Source organism: Macrosteles quadrilineatus, unplaced genomic scaffold (assembly GCF_028750875.1).
Source record: "Macrosteles quadrilineatus isolate MER2022 unplaced genomic scaffold, UCM_ALF_1.0 Scaffold_2__2_contigs__length_208266976, whole genome shotgun sequence".
Classification (NCBI taxonomy): domain Eukaryota; kingdom Metazoa; phylum Arthropoda; class Insecta; order Hemiptera; family Cicadellidae; genus Macrosteles; species Macrosteles quadrilineatus.
The window spans coordinates 126,635,281-126,655,117 of NW_026542595.1; the positions used below are offsets into that span (position 1 = coordinate 126,635,281).

Here is a 19,837-nt window from a genome sequence, read left to right on the forward strand (position 1 = left end):
ACTTCATCTGCCCTTGTGTAAGCAAATAATACAGACAGTTTGTTTACATAACTGTGATCTCAGCCTCCATTCTTACTTTCACTGCCAATGTCACATCTCTGGCCCGGTTTGGTTTTTGCAAAGTTTTTGTATTGTGCCAGCTAATTATGTGACAGGCACTTGTAGAAAGTTTCACCGTGAACAACTCATCAATTTTATAAATTAAATCGATTAAACTATAACTAATTCTCCTAAGAGATTTACGTAATATTTAATAGTTATTATAGCTTTGCCTTGAATTTGTATGGATTACGAATGGTGATTGAATTAATGGTGTGAATTAGGTATTAAAATAAAAAAATTATTAATAAAAATATAATATGAAATTAAACGAAATAACTTTTACTACGGTTTATTAGACTAATCAGCATCTTATGACAGGCATAGGTCACTAAGTTTTGTCATAAAACATATCAATCCCAAAACTATTATCATTTTGAAGCTGACAAATAATCAAACCAATAGTTTGATTGTTAATACATACGATAATAATACGTACGATACTAATACATGTATTAGATTTGTTTTATAAAAATAATACTAATATTATATAAAATATAAAAATATAAGTGTTGAAATTTTTTCATCCCCTTTTGAGTTAGAAACTGTTAACCTCTTCCTAAAACAAGCTATACCGAATTCACTCTTATATTGCACAAATTTCGAAAAAGTCAAATCCTTCCTGGGACATCTTTAAATTGAACTGATTTCCAAATAACCAAAACAGGGTGTGCAATCTGGTATGGAAAGGCCAGTAGGATCCTTTGAACTTTAGCGTAACTAAACTGGGTGAAAACACCTGCTTTATGCCCTCCATAAACCGCAGTTTATATTCAAATGATCAAAACTTAAAATGTCAAAGGGACGTATTACGCTTGTGATCTGTATCTTCCGGACTATAAAATCGTTACATATTCCTGATTTAGTTGCATAATTTAACACACGCAAGTTTTTATGATGTTCAGATGAGGGAGCGAACTGGTCTAGTGGTTAGAGCGCGGGACTCCGGTTCCTGGGGTCCGGGTTCAAATCCCGCCAAGTCACCAATTGATTTTATCTAAGTGATAATGCCGTACCCCTAGGTCTAGCCTGAAGTAATGTGAAAAACAATTCCGGGCTCGTGCCTAGCGTCCTAGGACAAAAAACAATGATGGTATGGAGAGGTTAAGGGTACGGAAGGGCAAATACACCACACTTGTATTGAGACCCAAATAGAATTCATACCCATCACTATATTGTTTTATAGACCATACTAAAAAAATTCAAGTTTTTAAATGATGTGCACTTACGAACGTCAAAAAGGGACTACTAAATTTGTCATCAAGGTTAACCTTTTATATGCAATAAAATGTATTTAGGGGTTAAATAGGCCTATATCCTACCTAGGCGATCTGAATATCATACTTTTTATTTTATCTATTTATCATTTATTTATTTATCATTTATTTTTTTCGTTTTGCTGTATTTGGTTAGTCCTCGATTACGATACTCTATCAAAGCAGCTGCCAGATTTTAAAGCGTAGATTGTTTACGTCGTACTGGAGCGAAAGCGCCCGTTTTTAATACATGCATTGCTGGTATGAAGTAGTTCTTTCTCTCCCTAGGGAGTAAAAAGCTTGTAAAATTACACATAGAATTGTTTGACTGGCTGTATCTTATCGTCGCATTCAGAAAAATCTGAAATAAGACCGCGTTATTCTCGTCAATATTCTAACATATTGATTCTGCCACACAATATTAACGGACGGTTGAAACACTTAAAACCACTGCTAGTTTGCTTTAACAAAATTAAAAACAAGTTGGAAGTCGTTTTGAAACGTTATATCTTTTTACAAGAAAATTACTTTCGTTTTGTAACTTTAGTTTGCTCAAAATAGAACACTATAACGAAAAAATATAGTCCACCCTACGCGCAAAAGGATCTTTTCAACTCTCGCTCGATTTCCAGAAACTTCAGCTCGGGACGAAAAGAGTTACTTTACGCCCTAGTGGTAAAATTATACTCTTACAACTCCGATACATCAGGGTGCATTTTGGAGTAAACTTTGAGTGTTCAATAAGATGACAGCTTTGTTACAGAAGATCAGCTGTTTGAGGATTACGTGAGACCTAGACACTGACCAGCTGTAAGCAATACTGACTGATACAGTTACCTCCGCTCTTCCTATTACTTTCGCCCATCAAACCTCGGACGTCCCGGCTGACTGGATGTTGATGGCTGATGGTTTGATGGTTGAAGTTGATAGTTGGACAGATGATGGCTGAGCTATTGTTGTCTACGGCCTTCAAGACACTTCAAGGACCGTTAACTGAGGTTATATAACAGGTTAAACGCTATGGAAAATCTTTACTTGTTGTCCCAGAAGCTAGTTCTGACAAAAAATGTTAGGTCAATAACCCCTGTTAACTTAAAAGTACCTACAGCTATACTGACGTATACTGAAGCTATACAGTAGTATGTTTTCTGTGACTAAAGATATAAAAGTATAGAGTCATTAGAACCACCATTAGTTCTGGTTTTAAATAGTATTGTTTTTGTTCTATGTTTTCTATTGTGAAGTTTTCTTTTCGATTAAATGTTGTTGATTGTTCCATTATTTTGTTTCTCATTTTTCTTCATATTGTTAAACGAAGATGTAATATTGCAACATTATTCATAGTCAACTGTTTGTGTAAGATTTTATAGTGTGTGTATCAAAGTATCTTAAAGTTTGTTTTTATTCGGGGATATTTTATAACGTAAATGCTAAAATGTAATCGGATGAAATGCTGCAGTACTTGGAAGAATTTGAATAAATTCTAATATAAATATTTTAGAAAGCTTATGTATCATTTATAGTCGTTAAAAATATAGAAAAAAAAGATCATGAACATATCCCAAATGACTTCATGATCCTTATTTGAGAACTATAAGAGATCTATTTAGGGGATCAATCTCCAGGATGAACTATTAACAACTATTGAAAATACATGAAATGTAGTATAATACACACGAACTTTTGTTAAGTGCTTCTATCTGAGATGACAGTAAATAAACATTCAATCGAGAGTAAACTGACACTCAGCCAAATAGTGATTTACTTCGCTTTAAATTTCCAATAAAACTAATTTTAATGTGTAAGAAGATTTAATACTAATTTAATTGTGTCTTTAAACAATTTTTTGTAAGTGCGTCATTTAGAGAAAGGCTTAGGGATAAAGGTTTTTCTTAATGTAAAAAATAAATGCATGCCTTTACACAGAAGATGGCCATCCTGTAGTGTGAGACTTCTAAGTATACCTATCACAAAAACTCCTCATCTTTGTTGATCACAGACCTGGAATTGTTCGACATATTACTTTAGGTCAGAACAAAATATGACTTCCCCTCAGGACCTTCCAATCCTTACCTCCAGGACCTTCCAGGTCCTTTTTCAATTCATGGTAGACCACAACCCGATCCATATGGTTAAACAAACCATGAGAAACAGCTCCAAGGGTCCTTGTCCTTTTTACCTTTTTTTCATTTTTCACAACCTAGAACTCTAAGCTCTTTTTGCAATCGCCAAACACATTACCGGCACTTTAGACTAAAGCCCATAGATAGCAGAATTATCTTTTAAAATTCTTTGGTGATTGGTGAGATTTGAATCCGGATCTTCGAGGACCGAAATCCCGCACTCTCACCGTAGATTCAGATTTTAGACGGTAGGGATTGGTAATCACTCTAATAGATCGTACAAAAAATCAATTACAATTTTGTAACATAAATCAACAAAACGTAATAAGTCTTATTACACAAGTTAATCACCAATCGTGACATTCCCAATCAATCCAATAAACTGAAGATCAATCGAAGTGCTTCATGGGAGTTACGTGAAAGAGAAATTACTGCAAAGATCAGAGAAATGCTCGGAGAAACAATGCGGTTCAGAGAAAGGTCCGGAAACCATTGAGGAATGCAGCAGGGCGTGCACAGGTCCAAATCCGTACAAACAACAACAACCGAAACACGGTCAACTAGGAAACACCTCGAGTGCCAAGTGGTTACAACGGTCAATTAATTAGCAGTTGTTAGACCAGTTTGCACTTCTTGACGAGTTGCTTTATGACGTGTCAAGAGTGACTGCCCGGCAATATTAGACTTTAATCTGTAAGGGAAGAGTATTAGGGATGTACACTTAAAGGTAACTGCATAATGCAAAAGTTTATGCAGTCTTAATATTTTGTGCAATTAGAGATTATATTAAACTTAAGAAGATGGTCGAATAAAACAGAGGCTAACATGTAGAGTAAAATTAGTCCTAAATGTAGTAATTTCGCCGTTTTTCGTCTTTTACAATCATAAGACAATTAAAGTTGGTGGAATTGAAAAACTGAAAATTTATGGTCCAGTCTTGTTCTATACTCAGTTCACATAGGCAGTTTTAGGAATTGAAATATATTCCTTCCCCTTGATCCTACCTTTGAACCAACGATTCAACAGTTGAGGTTTGTCAAATGTTTGAACTGACTATAGTTCTTTGTGGTAGGAATATTAAGGAAATCATTTATGGTTATGTACCAAAAGGAGGAAGTATCAATCTTACCGCTTAGATTAAATATTTCAAGAACTATTAATTGAATTTTACATAATGTCTGAAATAACCATAGGATTTCTAGTAAAATAAAATAAACTCATTCAATATGAAAATGTTATAGAGTAATTATACTCACCCAGTAATTTTTCCAAGTCGATCCTGAGAAACATCCGTAGTTTTTGATGGTTCGAAATTGTACACAGCTGACCATGACGATATAACTTTTTAATAAATGGCCCTGAAAACCCCGATAATTTCAGGCAGTAACAAAGTTGTCCTTTTATTCTTTCGATACTCATATTCGCCCTGTAATACAAAACCTGTTTTTTATCCCCCCCCTCCCTAGGACGCTTGGATCTAGCTCAAGATTGTTTTTTACATTACTTCACTCTAGGGGTTGTGGCATTTTCGCTTATTGGCAGGATTTTAACCTGTGACCTCAGGACTGAAGCCCTGCGCTATACCACAAGACTAGTTATCTCCCCAATGCATTGCTGGTGTGACGACGATATTACATTGTAACCATTTTATCAATGCTTTCATGATTACAAATGTAATTTCAATTTTTGCTAAAAAAATGGCAAAATCTTCACAAAATAATCACCAAAATTTTTTAAAATATTAATTTAGTTGTTTAGTCAACCTTTCTAACAAGAAAAAATTTCACACAGCTGAAATGTAAATAAAATTGCACTTATCTCTACATTGAAGCTCTCCTATCAAAGTCCAACGGTAATTCAATCTACCTCTTCTCCTAGCCTCTCTTTCTCTTCTATAATTACAATCCACGTGGTCGATGAAACGGACGATATCACAATTCAAGTTCACTCGGCGTTTCCTTTTCAGATTATTTTTTGTCACTGGAAAGCAGTCTCCGGAAGCCTTGGCGGTGTTTGTCGTTTTGCCAAGGTTTTGCACGTTTATGTAAGTCGATTCTCACGACACAGTGTGAAGGGCAAGTTCAAGAGCGGAGTTTTTGTGAACTCTATGGTTTGAAAAATCTACTCTTGAAATTTATGTTGTTTATGAATCTTTTTTAACGTATGCTATTATATGCACAGTTACTTGAAATAGGTATTTGTTGTTTATTATCATTTGCGTATAAGCTTACTCAAACACAGAAAGTTTGTAGGCAACAATATCGTAAGTGATTTTTTTTGTTGTAAACTCCTTGAGGGTAACCATTGATGGTCATTTAAATTTTGCTGGAACTGTTCCTATTGTTTATTCCGATCAATCGTAGCTTAAAAAGAGCACAAAAATAAGGTTGAGCATTTTCGCTGTTATTTTAATTAAAAAAAAACTGATAAATAAAAATTTAATAAGTTCTTACTATGGCTTTTTTTATTACAAATAATTCTTATGGTGTAAAACCGCACAGAAATATACACTAAAAAATTAAAAATTAATTAGTGATTTCAATTAGAACTTCATTTGTTTTGTAAATAAAATATCGAACAATTCCATTATTATCTATTAAGTAATAAACAGAAATCTATAAACTATAAATTTCTATACCAAGAAAGTTCGACTTTAATTATTTATTTATTCTTCCATTGGTAGGGACCAATTTGAAAAAAATGTATCAAGTTGCTTACAGATGAGTTAGAAAAAACAAGAATTAATAATTAAGCATAAAAACAATAAAATATTTTCAGCTGAGGTACTTTTACTTTAGATGGTAAGAAGACCCCTCTTAATACCCCTTCTTAAATAACACAGAGTATAAATGCATCCGATTAATTCATTACCATGTCATATTTTACATACCTTTTACATTGTCCCGGATTGCTCTTCATCTAAGAACCCATCGTCTATAGATTTTATAATGAAATACGTAACCGTCATTTTCATGCCACACCATATTATTATTACCATATTATAACATATTATTAATTTATAAATTTTTTCAGAAAAGATTGCTAAGGACAATATATTTCTCGTCAATGTCAGCAGGATGAGCTGCAGGTTTGCTGAAGAAGGACCTTTCCAACACGTCCTGGCGATGGACACGCCTTCCGTCGCTTCTACCAATTAATCTTGAGTCAATGAAAGGTACACAAAGACACTCTATTTGTTATATATAGACGAAAGTCACTTTCTGTTGTCAGTTGTGTTTTAGAGACGATCTCAGGACCATCCCCTTGAATAATGTATTCACGAGCTTTTCATTTTGTAAGTTAAATTTTATTATTAGTCAAAATATGTGTTTTATAGTGTTTGGTTACTAGAGATATAAGTGGTTTAATAGATTTTTATGTATATGTAGAGGTTAAAAGCTATAAAAATATGCTATATTTCTTGACATTGTCATAAATGAGTTTTTGAGGCAGAATATTAAGAAAATAAGGTAGGTGAGTTTGGCAGATTTTAATTTTCAAAAACTAAATAACTTATTTATCAGCATCGTAGTGATATTAAATAACCTGAAAGCACAAATCTACCATAATATCAAGTTTATCCGACACTTTTCCGCTAATCATCGACGTATTACAGTAGTGATTTTTAAATACTGTTATGTATAAATATTTTCAAACTAGTAAGATTTTGAGAATTATACCGAAAAACCGTTACTAAAAATAACTAATAAGATTTAATTAGGTTCAAATATTTTGCATATTTACAATGGATATATCTTGTTAAGGTATACCTAAATACGACATTTAATAAAACACAGTCAAAAAGTTTCAAACACTTCTGTTGGCGACATACACAAATTATTTCCTAAGCGACTTCCTAGTGTCACATTAAATACCTAAATATTTTCTGATAATTGAGTACTGTAGAAGTATTGCTAAAGTCCATAATGTTTTTTTTATTTTTTAAGATTATTATTTGGGCTTAGATTGTAACTATGTAATTTACTTTTTTATTTTAATACTTCATTACAGGTCTCGGTTCAATTAAAATAATTTATTTCAAAAAATAGTTCAAAGTCTACAACAATCTCATAAATAATAATAATAATACTAATACTAATAATAATAATAATAATAATAATAAATAATACTGTTCTTCTCATGAAGTAACAATTATGATCTATGATAATTAGTAATCTTAGCCGATATCGATGAAAAATTTAAATATGAAATGTATATAAGATAATACATTTAATAAACATTATGTATTTAAGTATTCTAATCAAATCAGTTCAATATGTTTGGTATTTATTCATACACTGACACTAGAAACTGAGACATTTATGTAAATGAAAAAATCTACTAGTTTAATTATATAAAGATTTTCCTTTGTACAGTATTGTAATTTTCTTTCGTCAAGAATCAAAACAAGATATTCTGTAGGACTCCTAATAACGATAAGGATATAAATAACTGAAAAAAATCTGTATATTCTCTATCTATAGCACCTAAACGCCAAATGAATATTTTCATATCCAAGATGCTTGATAAATAACACATTTACACATACAAACATTTACTTTATTACACATTTACTTTACACACATTTTCTTTATACATTTACAATAAAAACTACCCTTTCTTGAGGGCATTTCTGTCAATGATGCATCAAAAACTAAAATTCCATCTGGAAACATACTACCGAAATACAAAATTCTACATGAAAACACTGTTTTTGACGCAGCTAATGTATTTTTTGTTAATTTGGCTGAATAAACGGCTTATGACTCATGACTCTTTTTAATAAAATCCGTAAGGTAATAATGTGAACTAATTTTTAATACATACATTATGTTTAGGTATTTCTTCTCTCTTTGGCGGCTCTAGTCAGGGCTGAGGATAATGAAGATGTCAAGGATACGAAAACTGCAGTGAAAAGAGGAGTTAGAGGCCTTACAGGAATCCCTGGTGTTTTGTAAGTAGAACAGATTCCAAAATCAATTATTCTAGTTAGAAAAGTTTACGAAAGTGAAAGCCACATAGAATGCAAAAATTACATAATTGAAAACTAAACCATGCATAACCCATAAGATATTGTATCTCTAAAAAGTATCAACCAAACTGCTAAAAAATTATATGTCAAATTTAATATGTAATTTGGTCACAATAGTGTTTTGAATGCATTATGGAGACATATTGTCTAAGAAATGTATGCATTTCGTTTTAAAACACAAATTTGTGCACAACCCACTTTCACCAATGTTATTGTTTTATTCTTTCACGAATTGTGTATGGGTTGTGCACAGAAAATTTACAAATATTACTTACAGCAGGAAAGTTATTCTACTTCATAAATTTGATATGAAATAACTATTTTACGGGGGTTTGTTTAATTTGTCATTTTGCTAAGGCTTTAACAACTGAGAATCTTGTTACCTTTTCTCAACTAAACAGTAACCGATTAAAATCCTTATGGGCACACTTAAAGATAACAGTTACGTTTCCTAATAATTTATTGCTGAGATTTAATAATATAATTGAAATCATCATATTTTAATTGTAAAGACATTGAATTAAATATGGCTGGAAAAGTGCAAATGATCAATTACACTAATTTCAGTAGCATTCATATGAAAAATCAGAGAAGTTCACTACCTTTATATAAAACAAGCAATTTTGTTAAAGTATAAGACTATACATAACAAAATTACTATTTTATCACGATCAACTATACATAGGGATGGGAAAAGTAGGCAAGCAGTTGTAAATAACCGTTCATATGTTTTCCAAATTGTTCAAGGGGTAGAGGTGATTTGCATTTAAGCACACTGAGAAGTTCAATTCCCTGATAATTGTCACTATTTGATATGTAATAAAGGTTTTACTATTCGCAATCAACGTATTCTTAGCAAAAATGCAACTGTCCTCTATGCAAAAGAGTTTTAACTCTTAAGATGATACTTAGACTGTTTATGTGGACCTATTACAAAGTACAAATAACATATGAACAATGCTTTATATTAACTCATCGATGTACGTTTTACACAAAAATTTGATGGTGCCTTATTCGTCGAATTTTTGAACGGTTAAAGTTTTTGCAAAAGACAAGTTTTTAATTTTTAATCACAATTTCACATGAAATGCATATATTGTTTATAACAATGATATATTAGTGAACCAACAACTTAAAGTTGATAAAACTAAAGTTGATTGACTAAAATAAGATAGTTTCTTAACTATTACCGTTATTACTAGTTTTAAACCAGTATATTAACTGAAGTTTCTACTGAATTTAAAATGTGCCCTTATCCACCCCTATTTTACACAATATGATAGCTTATATTACAAAAAGTTATTTTGGTGCAGATACAGCCAGTACTCGCCTCACGTACACACAGTCCCAGTACCACAACCGTACCCGGTCCCCGTCCCACATCCGGTTCCGGTCCAGGTTCCAAGACCATTCCCGGTGACGGTCCATAAACCTGTGGGACTTCCAGTCCCAGTTGGAGTCCCAGTTCCTGTCAACGTCCCGGTGCCCAGACCCTACCCGGTCCCGGTCCCGGTCAACCTAGCCCAGGGACCTTCTGGTCTGGGGTTCGGAAATTTCGGAGGAACCTTCGGACACTCGGGAGACTACAACTACGCTGGAGCTTTCTCGCATCTGGGACTTCAAGAGGCGTATGGTGGAAAGTTGGGCTACGGTTTGGGAATCTACGGTGGGGCTCCTTCAATCCCGATGGCACATCCTGGGCTGGCCGCTGCCTTAGCGTCCCTGGGCTCCGCCCCATTGGGTCATCCAGGGGTCCCGGAACCTCATATGGATCCTCACAGTCAGAAATACTAGGTTTATTAAGTGCTAAGTTTACAAGTTTTTCGAAATAGTGATTTTTCAATAACAGTGTATTAAGTATTTTACATAGTTTTAAGAATGAACATTTTTAGTATTCTAGGGACCATAACTGTAGGTTTAATTTCTGAGTTACGTCACCCAAATTAACTGGGGATAAGCCCAAAGTGCTGCCATACATTAGCCATGAACATACACTAAAAATACATTTATTATACATTTTATTTCACAAGTAAATATGGGGGGCTACCTCTGGATTTTTAGTTTTCAGAGAAGCGTTTGCAAATAATTATTTATTTACCACTGTACGTTTTGATTTATTTTATAGTTCCAAATTTTTCTCTCTTCTGTGTAATTATGAATACTGTCTGATTCAAAAGATTTTACAATATTATACATCATATTATTTATTATAATCACTCATTTTAACATTCAAACGTAAATCTGATACTAATTATTTTCTTATTGTAGTTTATTTTAAACTATTTATGAATACATATTAAAAATAATACTTTTAACACACACACAGTAGTTCGTGTAACACACGCAAATAGCTTATAACCTGCATATAAATGGCAGGACATGTAAAAAAGTATTTTTGTGTTTTCAATTATTATATTTATATTTGATATTTTAAAGAATATTTTTGTTTTTATTCAAAAACAAAGTCAAGGATTAATTTTAGAATTAACAGTTACATTCTTAAAATATCAATACGTATTTATATATGACACGCAAACGCTGCTGCTACCTATCGGAGAGTTGTAGAATACAACTAGTTACTTTTACATTCTCCCGCTAGACTGTGCTATTACTATATACAAATTGCAATCCTTTTGTAAAATCCAGAAAACTGTAACTAGGGTATAATAATAAATAGTGTTCTTGTTTGGTTAAATCAAAGTGTATTATTATTGGCTTTGGCCACCCATTGAAAACTAGCACCTTATCAAATAAATAGTTTATCAAATGTTTTCGATTCAACTGTTGGTTATTTTTGTATAATAGGCCTATATATTCCAAGGCACAGTTTTGATATGTAAAAAGATGTATATGACATTTCAACATTAAATAAAACTTAACTAGATTCCTTAATGTATTTTATACAGTAAAAATAGCCACCAATATTTTTGAATTAAAGATTATTATAGGTTTCTTCGAAATAGGAGACTGATATAAATATTTTACACCCCTGTATTCAATTTCACGTGAATTCATTAGACTCATAATTAAACTGTGAATAACCTTAAAAGTATTATTGTTAGTTGATATGGTCTTTATAAAATTCCAACAAATAAGATAATATTTTTAAGCATAATAGTTTTGTTCCTTTACCTTTCACAAATTACATAGTCATAGCATTCTCTGTCGAAAAGTGAATAAAGAAAATTTTATGAATGTATACATTCTTGATATTTATAAACAAAATACTGTAAACTGCAGTTACAAACTCCACAGTCACAATAAAAATGTCAGTAAGCACTCAAAAGTTTCGACATTATTTTTTGCCATTTACTGAACACGTATTATTTAACGTCTAAATCTTAAAATTATGTCATTACTCTACCTTATCGTCTCTATCTCATGTTTGTAGACGAGCTTATCACTATATCATTGGTCAAGCTTCATTTCTTACGATTACATAGCTCCTTTTGAAACCTCCATTCACCTATTTGCCTTATAAGTAAATAAGCACATAGAGATCGGTTAGTTGCATGTACTAAAACAAAAACTAACTTAAATGTAATGATATAATTCTTAGAGTTCGTAAATAATTTCCCTTCGTTTAAATTAAACCATGTTTTACAGTCTTAAGCATCACATTGTGTTAAAGCTAGGTGAATTATCACACTTTATTCCAACCCTTTCATATGAAATATTTAAGTAAAATAATTCAAACTTTTGCTTTATAATATACTTTTACCACTATGATATGGTAATTAATATTTTAAGGCTTATTCCATAAATAAAACAAAATAAGAAACGCAATACCGGTTTTTCCATTAAAACTTTGTAGTGAATTTAAAACCTACAGCAAAAGAGTCTCCATGAATTATTAAAATTAAGGGACTCATAGTATAAATGTATGTACTACGAATGAATAAAATTTTCTTTATTTCCGTGAAATTGTCTCTGAACCATTAAACAACTTTTAGATTTATTTAATTATTGAATTCATTTCCCCATGAAAATATTGACTTGTTTAATTCAAGAAAACGTATTTTCTAATTTTCATTCTTGGTCTTCTGGTGAGAACCATGTCAAAACAGTATTATTTACAATAACTAAAAACCAGATTTTTCGCCGATTCTATACCATATAGCATCCTCAGTCACAAAGCTATGCTAACCTATCTCAGTATTAGCTTTCGCAGTAACTTCTGGTAAATATTTTATAAACAAATATTTACGTGGCTCAGGGACGACCAAGAATGTAGTGCCGCTTGAATTTACGAGCATTTTTGAATGTTCAAATACATTCAAGTCCAATTTGTATAATTAACTCCAATGAACGCTTATTTTTCTTACCATGCCTCATTGTTTCCACAGAACTCTACTGTATTTACACAATTAGAAACTTGCGATTAAAGCCTACAACGATTATCACGACTTCACAACTCTTCTACAATGTTGTCTACTCAATCACACATACCTTCGCCTTTTTAGAACTACCATCTTGTCAAGATGAAGCCACTAACACTCTTGCTCGAGACTTCAACGCGTGGTATGACTGAAACCTGGAGACTTCAATGAGTGGTATTACTGATGCTTGGAGACATCAACGCGCGGTATGACCGAAGCGCTCAGCTCCACTTGTCTTTGGAACGTTACCTTCCATAAGTCAGTGTGGAGGAAATGTTACTCAATTTTAAGTATTCAGAGCGCAGTTGTCGTTCAATGTGACATTTTCTGGTTGAAGTCCTCAGTGAAGGGAGATGTCCTCGTGTGTATCTGCTGCCGCTAAAGGAATCTTGTCTGGAATTAACATTCTTTGACATCACCGATCTCATTGGTCTCCCGTATCTGGTTCAAAGTGACGCACTAAACATTGACTGACAGGACAACCTTGTAAATGCAATATACTAATTTATTTCTTGTCTCATTTGTTTTTAATTACTCTTGGCCATTCGTGGTAAGAAAGTGTCTCTGGTGAGTTGGTAACTCAGACGGTAATGTAACGGACGAATCAAAGACAGTAATGCACTAAGGTATCACAATTAAAATATATCATTACATTTTATACTTGTTGCTACCACATTGCTTTTCAATTCGTTTAACACACAGTACTGAGACTGGCGTGAACCGGAAAATGTAATGTTACATGAGACCACAAGGGTTTTTAAATTTTAGCATAATCTTGCGTTTGAAACAATGAAAGCTTCAAAGGAACATTTTTCTAACAAACATCCAATTACATAATATCTCTAAAATGATCTTAAGAAAAATCATTACCATACATTTAAAAATTATTTTACACATTTTTAAAAAGATGATACATTGTAAGAAATAGTTTTGAAAGTTAATATCTAAATGATATTGAATTAAAAGAACTAGTAAAGCTACTGAAGTAGGCTACTTATATTTCAGTGTTAGGACTAAGCTCTCTCAACAATAATAAATGTTTCCTATTCCGTATTAAAATAAATAATAGCACTCAATATTTACCGTAGTCTTTTAAATCGTCCTCAACGGCTCTTTAGCTATCTAAAATACCTTTGATTAGTTTGCAGCCTAAAAACGTCAACCGGGAAATAATTTAAGCACTTTCGTAACTAATGTCACATTAGTAATTTGCTAAGAGTGTAGGAGTTTTGCCAACGGGTATCAGGTAGAAAGATTACGTGCCGGAAGCGACCGTGCCAGAAGCGACCCAGCAAAAATCGTGCCAGAAGCGACCCTGGTAGTAGCGTGAGTGCCACTAGCGACCCATTGTTTGATAAAGGGTTTTACAATGTTTTGTTCAAATCGGTGTTAATGGCTTATAAACAAATCCTATTCTTGTTATAGTAATATGTACCACCTGGAAGAGCCCAATATTCGCCTAAAGAGCTGTTTTAGCATCTCTAGTTACCAGCTGCTAGCATAGACTCGAGTTATGTGTAGTAACTTAATAAAACAATTTTTCTTGAATTTTTATCATTTTATAAAAGCCAAATATAATCAATTAACTTATCTTTTCTTTATTTTTCAATTTATTAAATAAATATGTAAATATGAGATGGTGGATGTGTGTTTGTATAGGTCTACTACTTAATCGCACGGGAACCACTCAAAAGATCTAAATAAAACTTCACATGGAGGTAGTTTATCAAATATAATCAAAATAATGTTTATTTCAGTAAGTAAAATACTAAGTTACAATACTTTGTCAGTACATATTTTATAATTATGCCATAGTTATGTAATAATATACTGACATAGTCATTAAATATGAAATCCCCCTCACATAGTCTACTGTCCGTGCGTGAGAAATTTCCTCTATCAGTAAATAAATATTCTAAATTGAAAAAAATAGATATTTATAAAACGCTAGCTGTGGCCCGACAGACGTCATCCTGTCCTAATGTGGTTTTATGGCAAATGCTTGTTCATTTTCAAAATTCAAAAAGCAGAAACCATTCGAATCGTCAAACTTTGGATTTTTTCTACTAGCCTATTTGGAGATAGTGGCTTCTTGGAGCTTAATGAAGTTGACGTGTTAACAATTATTGTTAACATATTATGTTTGGATTAGGATTTGAAATAGATAGTTGGACTCTTTCTTCAACGTCCTGCCTGTTGTAAAGCGTAGGCCTAATTACAACAGCTTGTTTTCATTTGACTATTTTATTTCATTTCATTACGTTTAAAATGGCTCTCCGATGTTTATAAATGATTCCTTCCCTTCCCCCAAATTTACTGCATAATAGAAGTAATTGTATTTCCAAAACATATTTCGAAACTGAAATGAAATACTGAAATTGATCTTTAGGAAATACATATTTCAGTTCAGAAAAAACAGCCAATCAAATAGGGACTTTCATAATAAAAAATCAACAGTCTGGCTACAAAGTTTTTTTTTATTTGTGTAACAATAACAGTTGGAATTTAAAAAAAAAACAAGTATGTATAAAGATGAATTAAGAGCAATAAACTGTTTGGTGATATAGCCTATGACAGATAATTAATAACAATGCGATGGAGTTATTGACCTACACATTTTATCTAACGGTGCAAAAATATAAAAACAATAAAAATAGACTATATAGTTTAAATCATTAAATTTAAAAAAAATATTTTCAAATATACAAATCGTACATTTACTACAACATACTAGCAGGTGCAAAAGAAACAATATTTGTGACATAACCGGGATTATAGGCATAACAAAAGCCACAATCTTTATGAGCGTTTTAATTTTTTGGGAGTTTTTTTTATCTAAATCATCAGCTGTATAGATAGCTTCGTCATTATAAATATATAGAGTTTTTCTACAATAAATTCCTACCCTTTTCTTGCTCTTGCCTCATATTATTATTTTTGAGTTAGTAGAGTTTTAGTCATTTTTCGTGATAGCAGGTCAACAACATCAGGGGTTGTAAGCTGCCATACTATGACTAGAAACCTCAAAATCTTCTTTATTTAGTTGTGGTAGAATACTCTTTTCCATTTAGGGAATAAGCTGTTACCGTAGGTCTCATTGAAATATCTAGACCCGGGACCTATTTTATTTTTTGTTTTGATGCCCCGAGAGAGCAAAAACACCATTCGTAAAAAATATATGTAATTTGTAATTTAAGTAATTTGGTTATAATTAATTTCCATTCTAGCTCCTGAGCTGTAATATTTAATTTGATAAATAGGTTTACATACCTTATAATCCGACAAACAGCTCAAATAGTGGGTTGTTTACATGTTTCGGCTTGTATCCACCATTGTCAAAACATTGCAATTGGAAAAAAATACTTATCATTGTGTACTAATGTCCATAAACTTTCACACACACATACACGAAAGAATAAAAAAATAATAGGCCTATTACAATAAATGCACCTGGAGTCTACAAACTGTTATAGTTTGCTTATTTTATTTATGGATATGTGTTGGTAAATGTATACTCGTATAAATTATACGATACAATTTACATAAAAAAAACTATTATTTCTTCCCCAAATGGGAATAAATTTAGTCTGCAGGACTGCTGCGCAGGAGTACTTTGTTATGTATTTAATGTGACAGCAAATCGTTTTAATGGTTTTATAGTGAAATTCTGTTTAGTTTTTGTTAAGAATATAAGTTGAATCGGCGTTAATTCATACTCGCCTCCCGCTCCAAATTCTTGGGTCGCTAGCGGCACGGTAGAAAATTGGTGGGTCGCTAGCGGCACGGGTCGCTTCTGGCACGGTCGCTTCTGGCACGACACCGGTAGAAAGGGTCCCCATCCATGAATTCCACATACTGCGGAGTTTTGCCAACGGTTGTGGGTTGAGCGAGAGCGATTATACGTGACCGTGAGAGTGGCTTCCGCTAGGGGTGGACAAACCAGGCAGGATGCTGACTGTATTCAAAGTAATGGAGTTATGCACCTCTGACTGTGAAAGGAAATGTATAGAATTTTTAACCTAACCTAACCTAAACTAAACTAACCTAAGGCTCTTATTAGACGAGGCAGCCAAGTTGCGCAACCAGCCGGGCAGCCAGTCGCCTGTCTGGCTGCCTAGCGTAGCAACCAGTAGAGCAGCCACAAAATTACCAACTAGGCCAGTCTCTTGTTGACAGTGGAACAGTGTTGGTGGAACAGTTCTGTCGGGGAGAGACGCTGTCAGAATGCGAGATGAATATTTGCTTCTTCTGCTACTCATGAAAAAGAGAAGATGAAGGAAGAGAAGAATGCATATGCATCCTATTCTTTCATCAAGAACAGAAAAAGGATTATATTACACCAATTACACAATTATATTACAAGAATACTGAGGAAAACAACACACAATGATGTGACCGGCAGAGATGAACGCACTTCCACGAGTGATTATCTACTACTGATGTGTGGCAGAGGGCGACTGGCTGCCCAGTGTAATAAGATCCGTAAGCTACACAGGAGCGCGACCAGACCGAGCAGCCAGTGGTTGCCTGTGCGGTCGCCGGGCTCGGCAAACAGCCGGCAGCCAAACAGTGGCTGCGCAACTGGCTGCCCTCGTGTAATAAGCTCCATAAGAACCAATGCCCAGTGACTAGCTGGCCGACTGGCTGCCCGGCTGGCTGCGCAACTTGGCTGCCTCGTCTAATAAGGGCCTAACCTAACCTAACTTAACCTAACCTAACCTAACATAACCTAACCTAACCTAACCTAACCTAACCCACTGCGACAAGCGCATAACTGCCAAGCGTAGACAACCCTGACAATGACAATCGCTCTCCCTCCCTCCGTCACACTCTTTCTCCCACCACCACCGTTGGCAAATCTCCGCACCAAGAGGTGGCCGAAGGCATCCCCCCATCTACCTGACACCCGTTGGCAAAACTCCGGTTCCCATTTGCTAATAGTTTTCCTGGATGTGATTTCCTACAACCCGGTCCACACGCAACATCACAAGTAAACCGTTTCAACAGAGCATTTCCGTTAACGGGATACCAAGGTCAAGTTAAGAGAATAGATTTCAAAATATATTTAAACTGTATTACTTTTCTATCTCTAAAAAAGGAAAGTTTAGTAAATAGTTTTCCTAGCAATAACCAAACAAGGTTCTGAGTAACTCTGACAGTTTTGTCAAAATATTGAACCGTCATGCTACTGTTTTACCCATAAGTATTTCAGTCGCAATTTTGAAATTAATTAATATTTAGGTTTTAATAATAATAAAGAGTCGTAACAAATGGTTTCGAATAGGTAATAGGTCAACTCTGATGAATAGTCTGCATCTTACCAGTCAATAGCAATATTAAGTAACGCAACGAGCCAATTCCAAACAAAAGACAACCATTTATCCACTACTGACATTTAATTGGTTGCGGGGCTAATTGGAATTGAGCTTGATTAAATTTCAATCATCGAGTACCTTTTGGTTTTTGCCGATCGCGCCGCCTACACAGGTCTTTGACCTAATTCATTTCCTTTCACCTGGTCATCGGAGTCCGAGGTCACGGGGTAACAGGTATTTAGGGATAATTGGGAAAATGGTGCAGGAACACGATGGCGCGGTAGTTTAGGATTGTTTTGGTGCCGTGGCTAGTTGAGGAGACTACCGCTAGGGGCGTTGCAGTGTATAAGGTCATCCAGGTGCAGAACGCAGAACTGGCTGCTTCCTGAATCCTGACACTTATGAGGTCGTTCAACCGTAAACAACATTGTAGATCAAACTGGACGTTCTGAAGTGCTAGCTACAGTGTAATCAAATGTATACAGAACAAATTGCACTACTTTATGATCTACCAAATCGTCAACTCGTGCTCAAGGAAAGGAATGAAAGCCCTATGTTAAAAGTCCCATTGATGTTTAAAAAACTCTAAAAGAACAAACATAATAACAGAACGAAACAAGGTGAATGCACACATGGTAAATCAAAACAGTTAAATTTGGTATGCTATATTTGAAATCTATCAATTTTTACTTCATAGAACTTTATAAAATCTTAGACACCCCGTAGGGCATAGCGAAGGCAATTATTATAGGTATGTAGGTAAATCTAAGCTATTTTATTTTAGGAAGACTCCTAACTTAATAATATTCTTGTGATTACTTCTTAATTTTTAACGGTTTATGGCTAGTTTTTGTTTAATTTTACATACACTATAGAACTCTCTTTGAAAAAAATATGGGTTGAAACTTGTTTATGTTTACAGGTAAAGATTTTATTTAAATTTACAGAGACCTTGACGTTTTACTCAAAATAAAACATAAAAAAATAAAATTTCAGACAATCGATTAGTATTAGTGTTTAATAGTTCTGAAACAAGTTGAAAAAGTATCGTTACACATTATCCGCGAAAAGAAACAACAAGAAAAACTAACCTTGCAACATTTAAACTTTTAACAAGACAGCGACATTGACGAGCATGTAATTGGTTGTCATTAGATAATCTGTAACAATTCCAATCCTCAGACTTCTTTTTCTACAAAACAAGAGATGCATACACGATGTGACAAGGAAACTCGTTAATTAAGTGGATAAAGCGGTCGTGGTGAGGTACCGCAATCAGCTGATAGGTTAGAGGTTAGTTGACCATACGATCAGCTGATCCCATCAACAATGCACAGCTGACATAACCTCACAATGTTTACGACCAGCGCTAACGTTTATCTACAACTTATTTTCCTCTCACTGGTGAAAGTAATCCACCACCCCACCCCCTTATGTTGGGGGAGGTAATTCAACGGCGTAACGCACAATGCGCAACTAGGCTAACTAACTTGTTACTAGGGTTTAGTGTCTGTTATTATAGTAATCATTGTAGCAAATCGTAAGTGTAAGTAGGTCATGTGGTTGTTTGTGATTTTATGTTTTCTCCCTAAAGTTTTTATAGCTGATGGGACATGACATGCTGTGGTTTAAA

General features: G+C 33.8%; 1 protein-coding gene across 1 annotated transcript; it reads left to right on the forward strand.

Moving 5' to 3' along the window:
* The first annotated feature begins 6,713 nt into the window (after nucleotides 1-6,713).
* On the forward strand, nucleotides 6,714-10,423 carry LOC128985261 (tetra-peptide repeat homeobox protein 1-like). Its single transcript, XM_054404652.1, has 3 exons — nucleotides 6,714-6,773; nucleotides 8,317-8,432; nucleotides 9,824-10,423. The coding sequence occupies exons 1-3, from the start codon at nucleotides 6,750-6,752 to the stop codon at nucleotides 10,302-10,304; spliced, it is 621 nt and encodes a 206-aa protein (XP_054260627.1). The 5' UTR covers nucleotides 6,714-6,749; the 3' UTR covers nucleotides 10,305-10,423.
* Nucleotides 10,424-19,837: the final 9,414 nt, after the last annotated feature.

What these genes read in the sequence shown, in the direction of transcription:
- LOC128985261 (XM_054404652.1), top strand. Translation starts at nt 6,750, where the DNA reads ATGTATTCACGAGCTTTTCATTTT. An exon ending in ATTCACGAGCTTTTCATTTT is followed by an intron (nt 6,774 to 8,316) that starts GTAAGTTAAATT and finishes CATTATGTTTAG; the next exon opens with GTATTTCTTCTCTCTTTGGC. An exon ending in ACAGGAATCCCTGGTGTTTT is followed by an intron (nt 8,433 to 9,823) that starts GTAAGTAGAACA and finishes ATTTTGGTGCAG; the next exon opens with ATACAGCCAGTACTCGCCTC.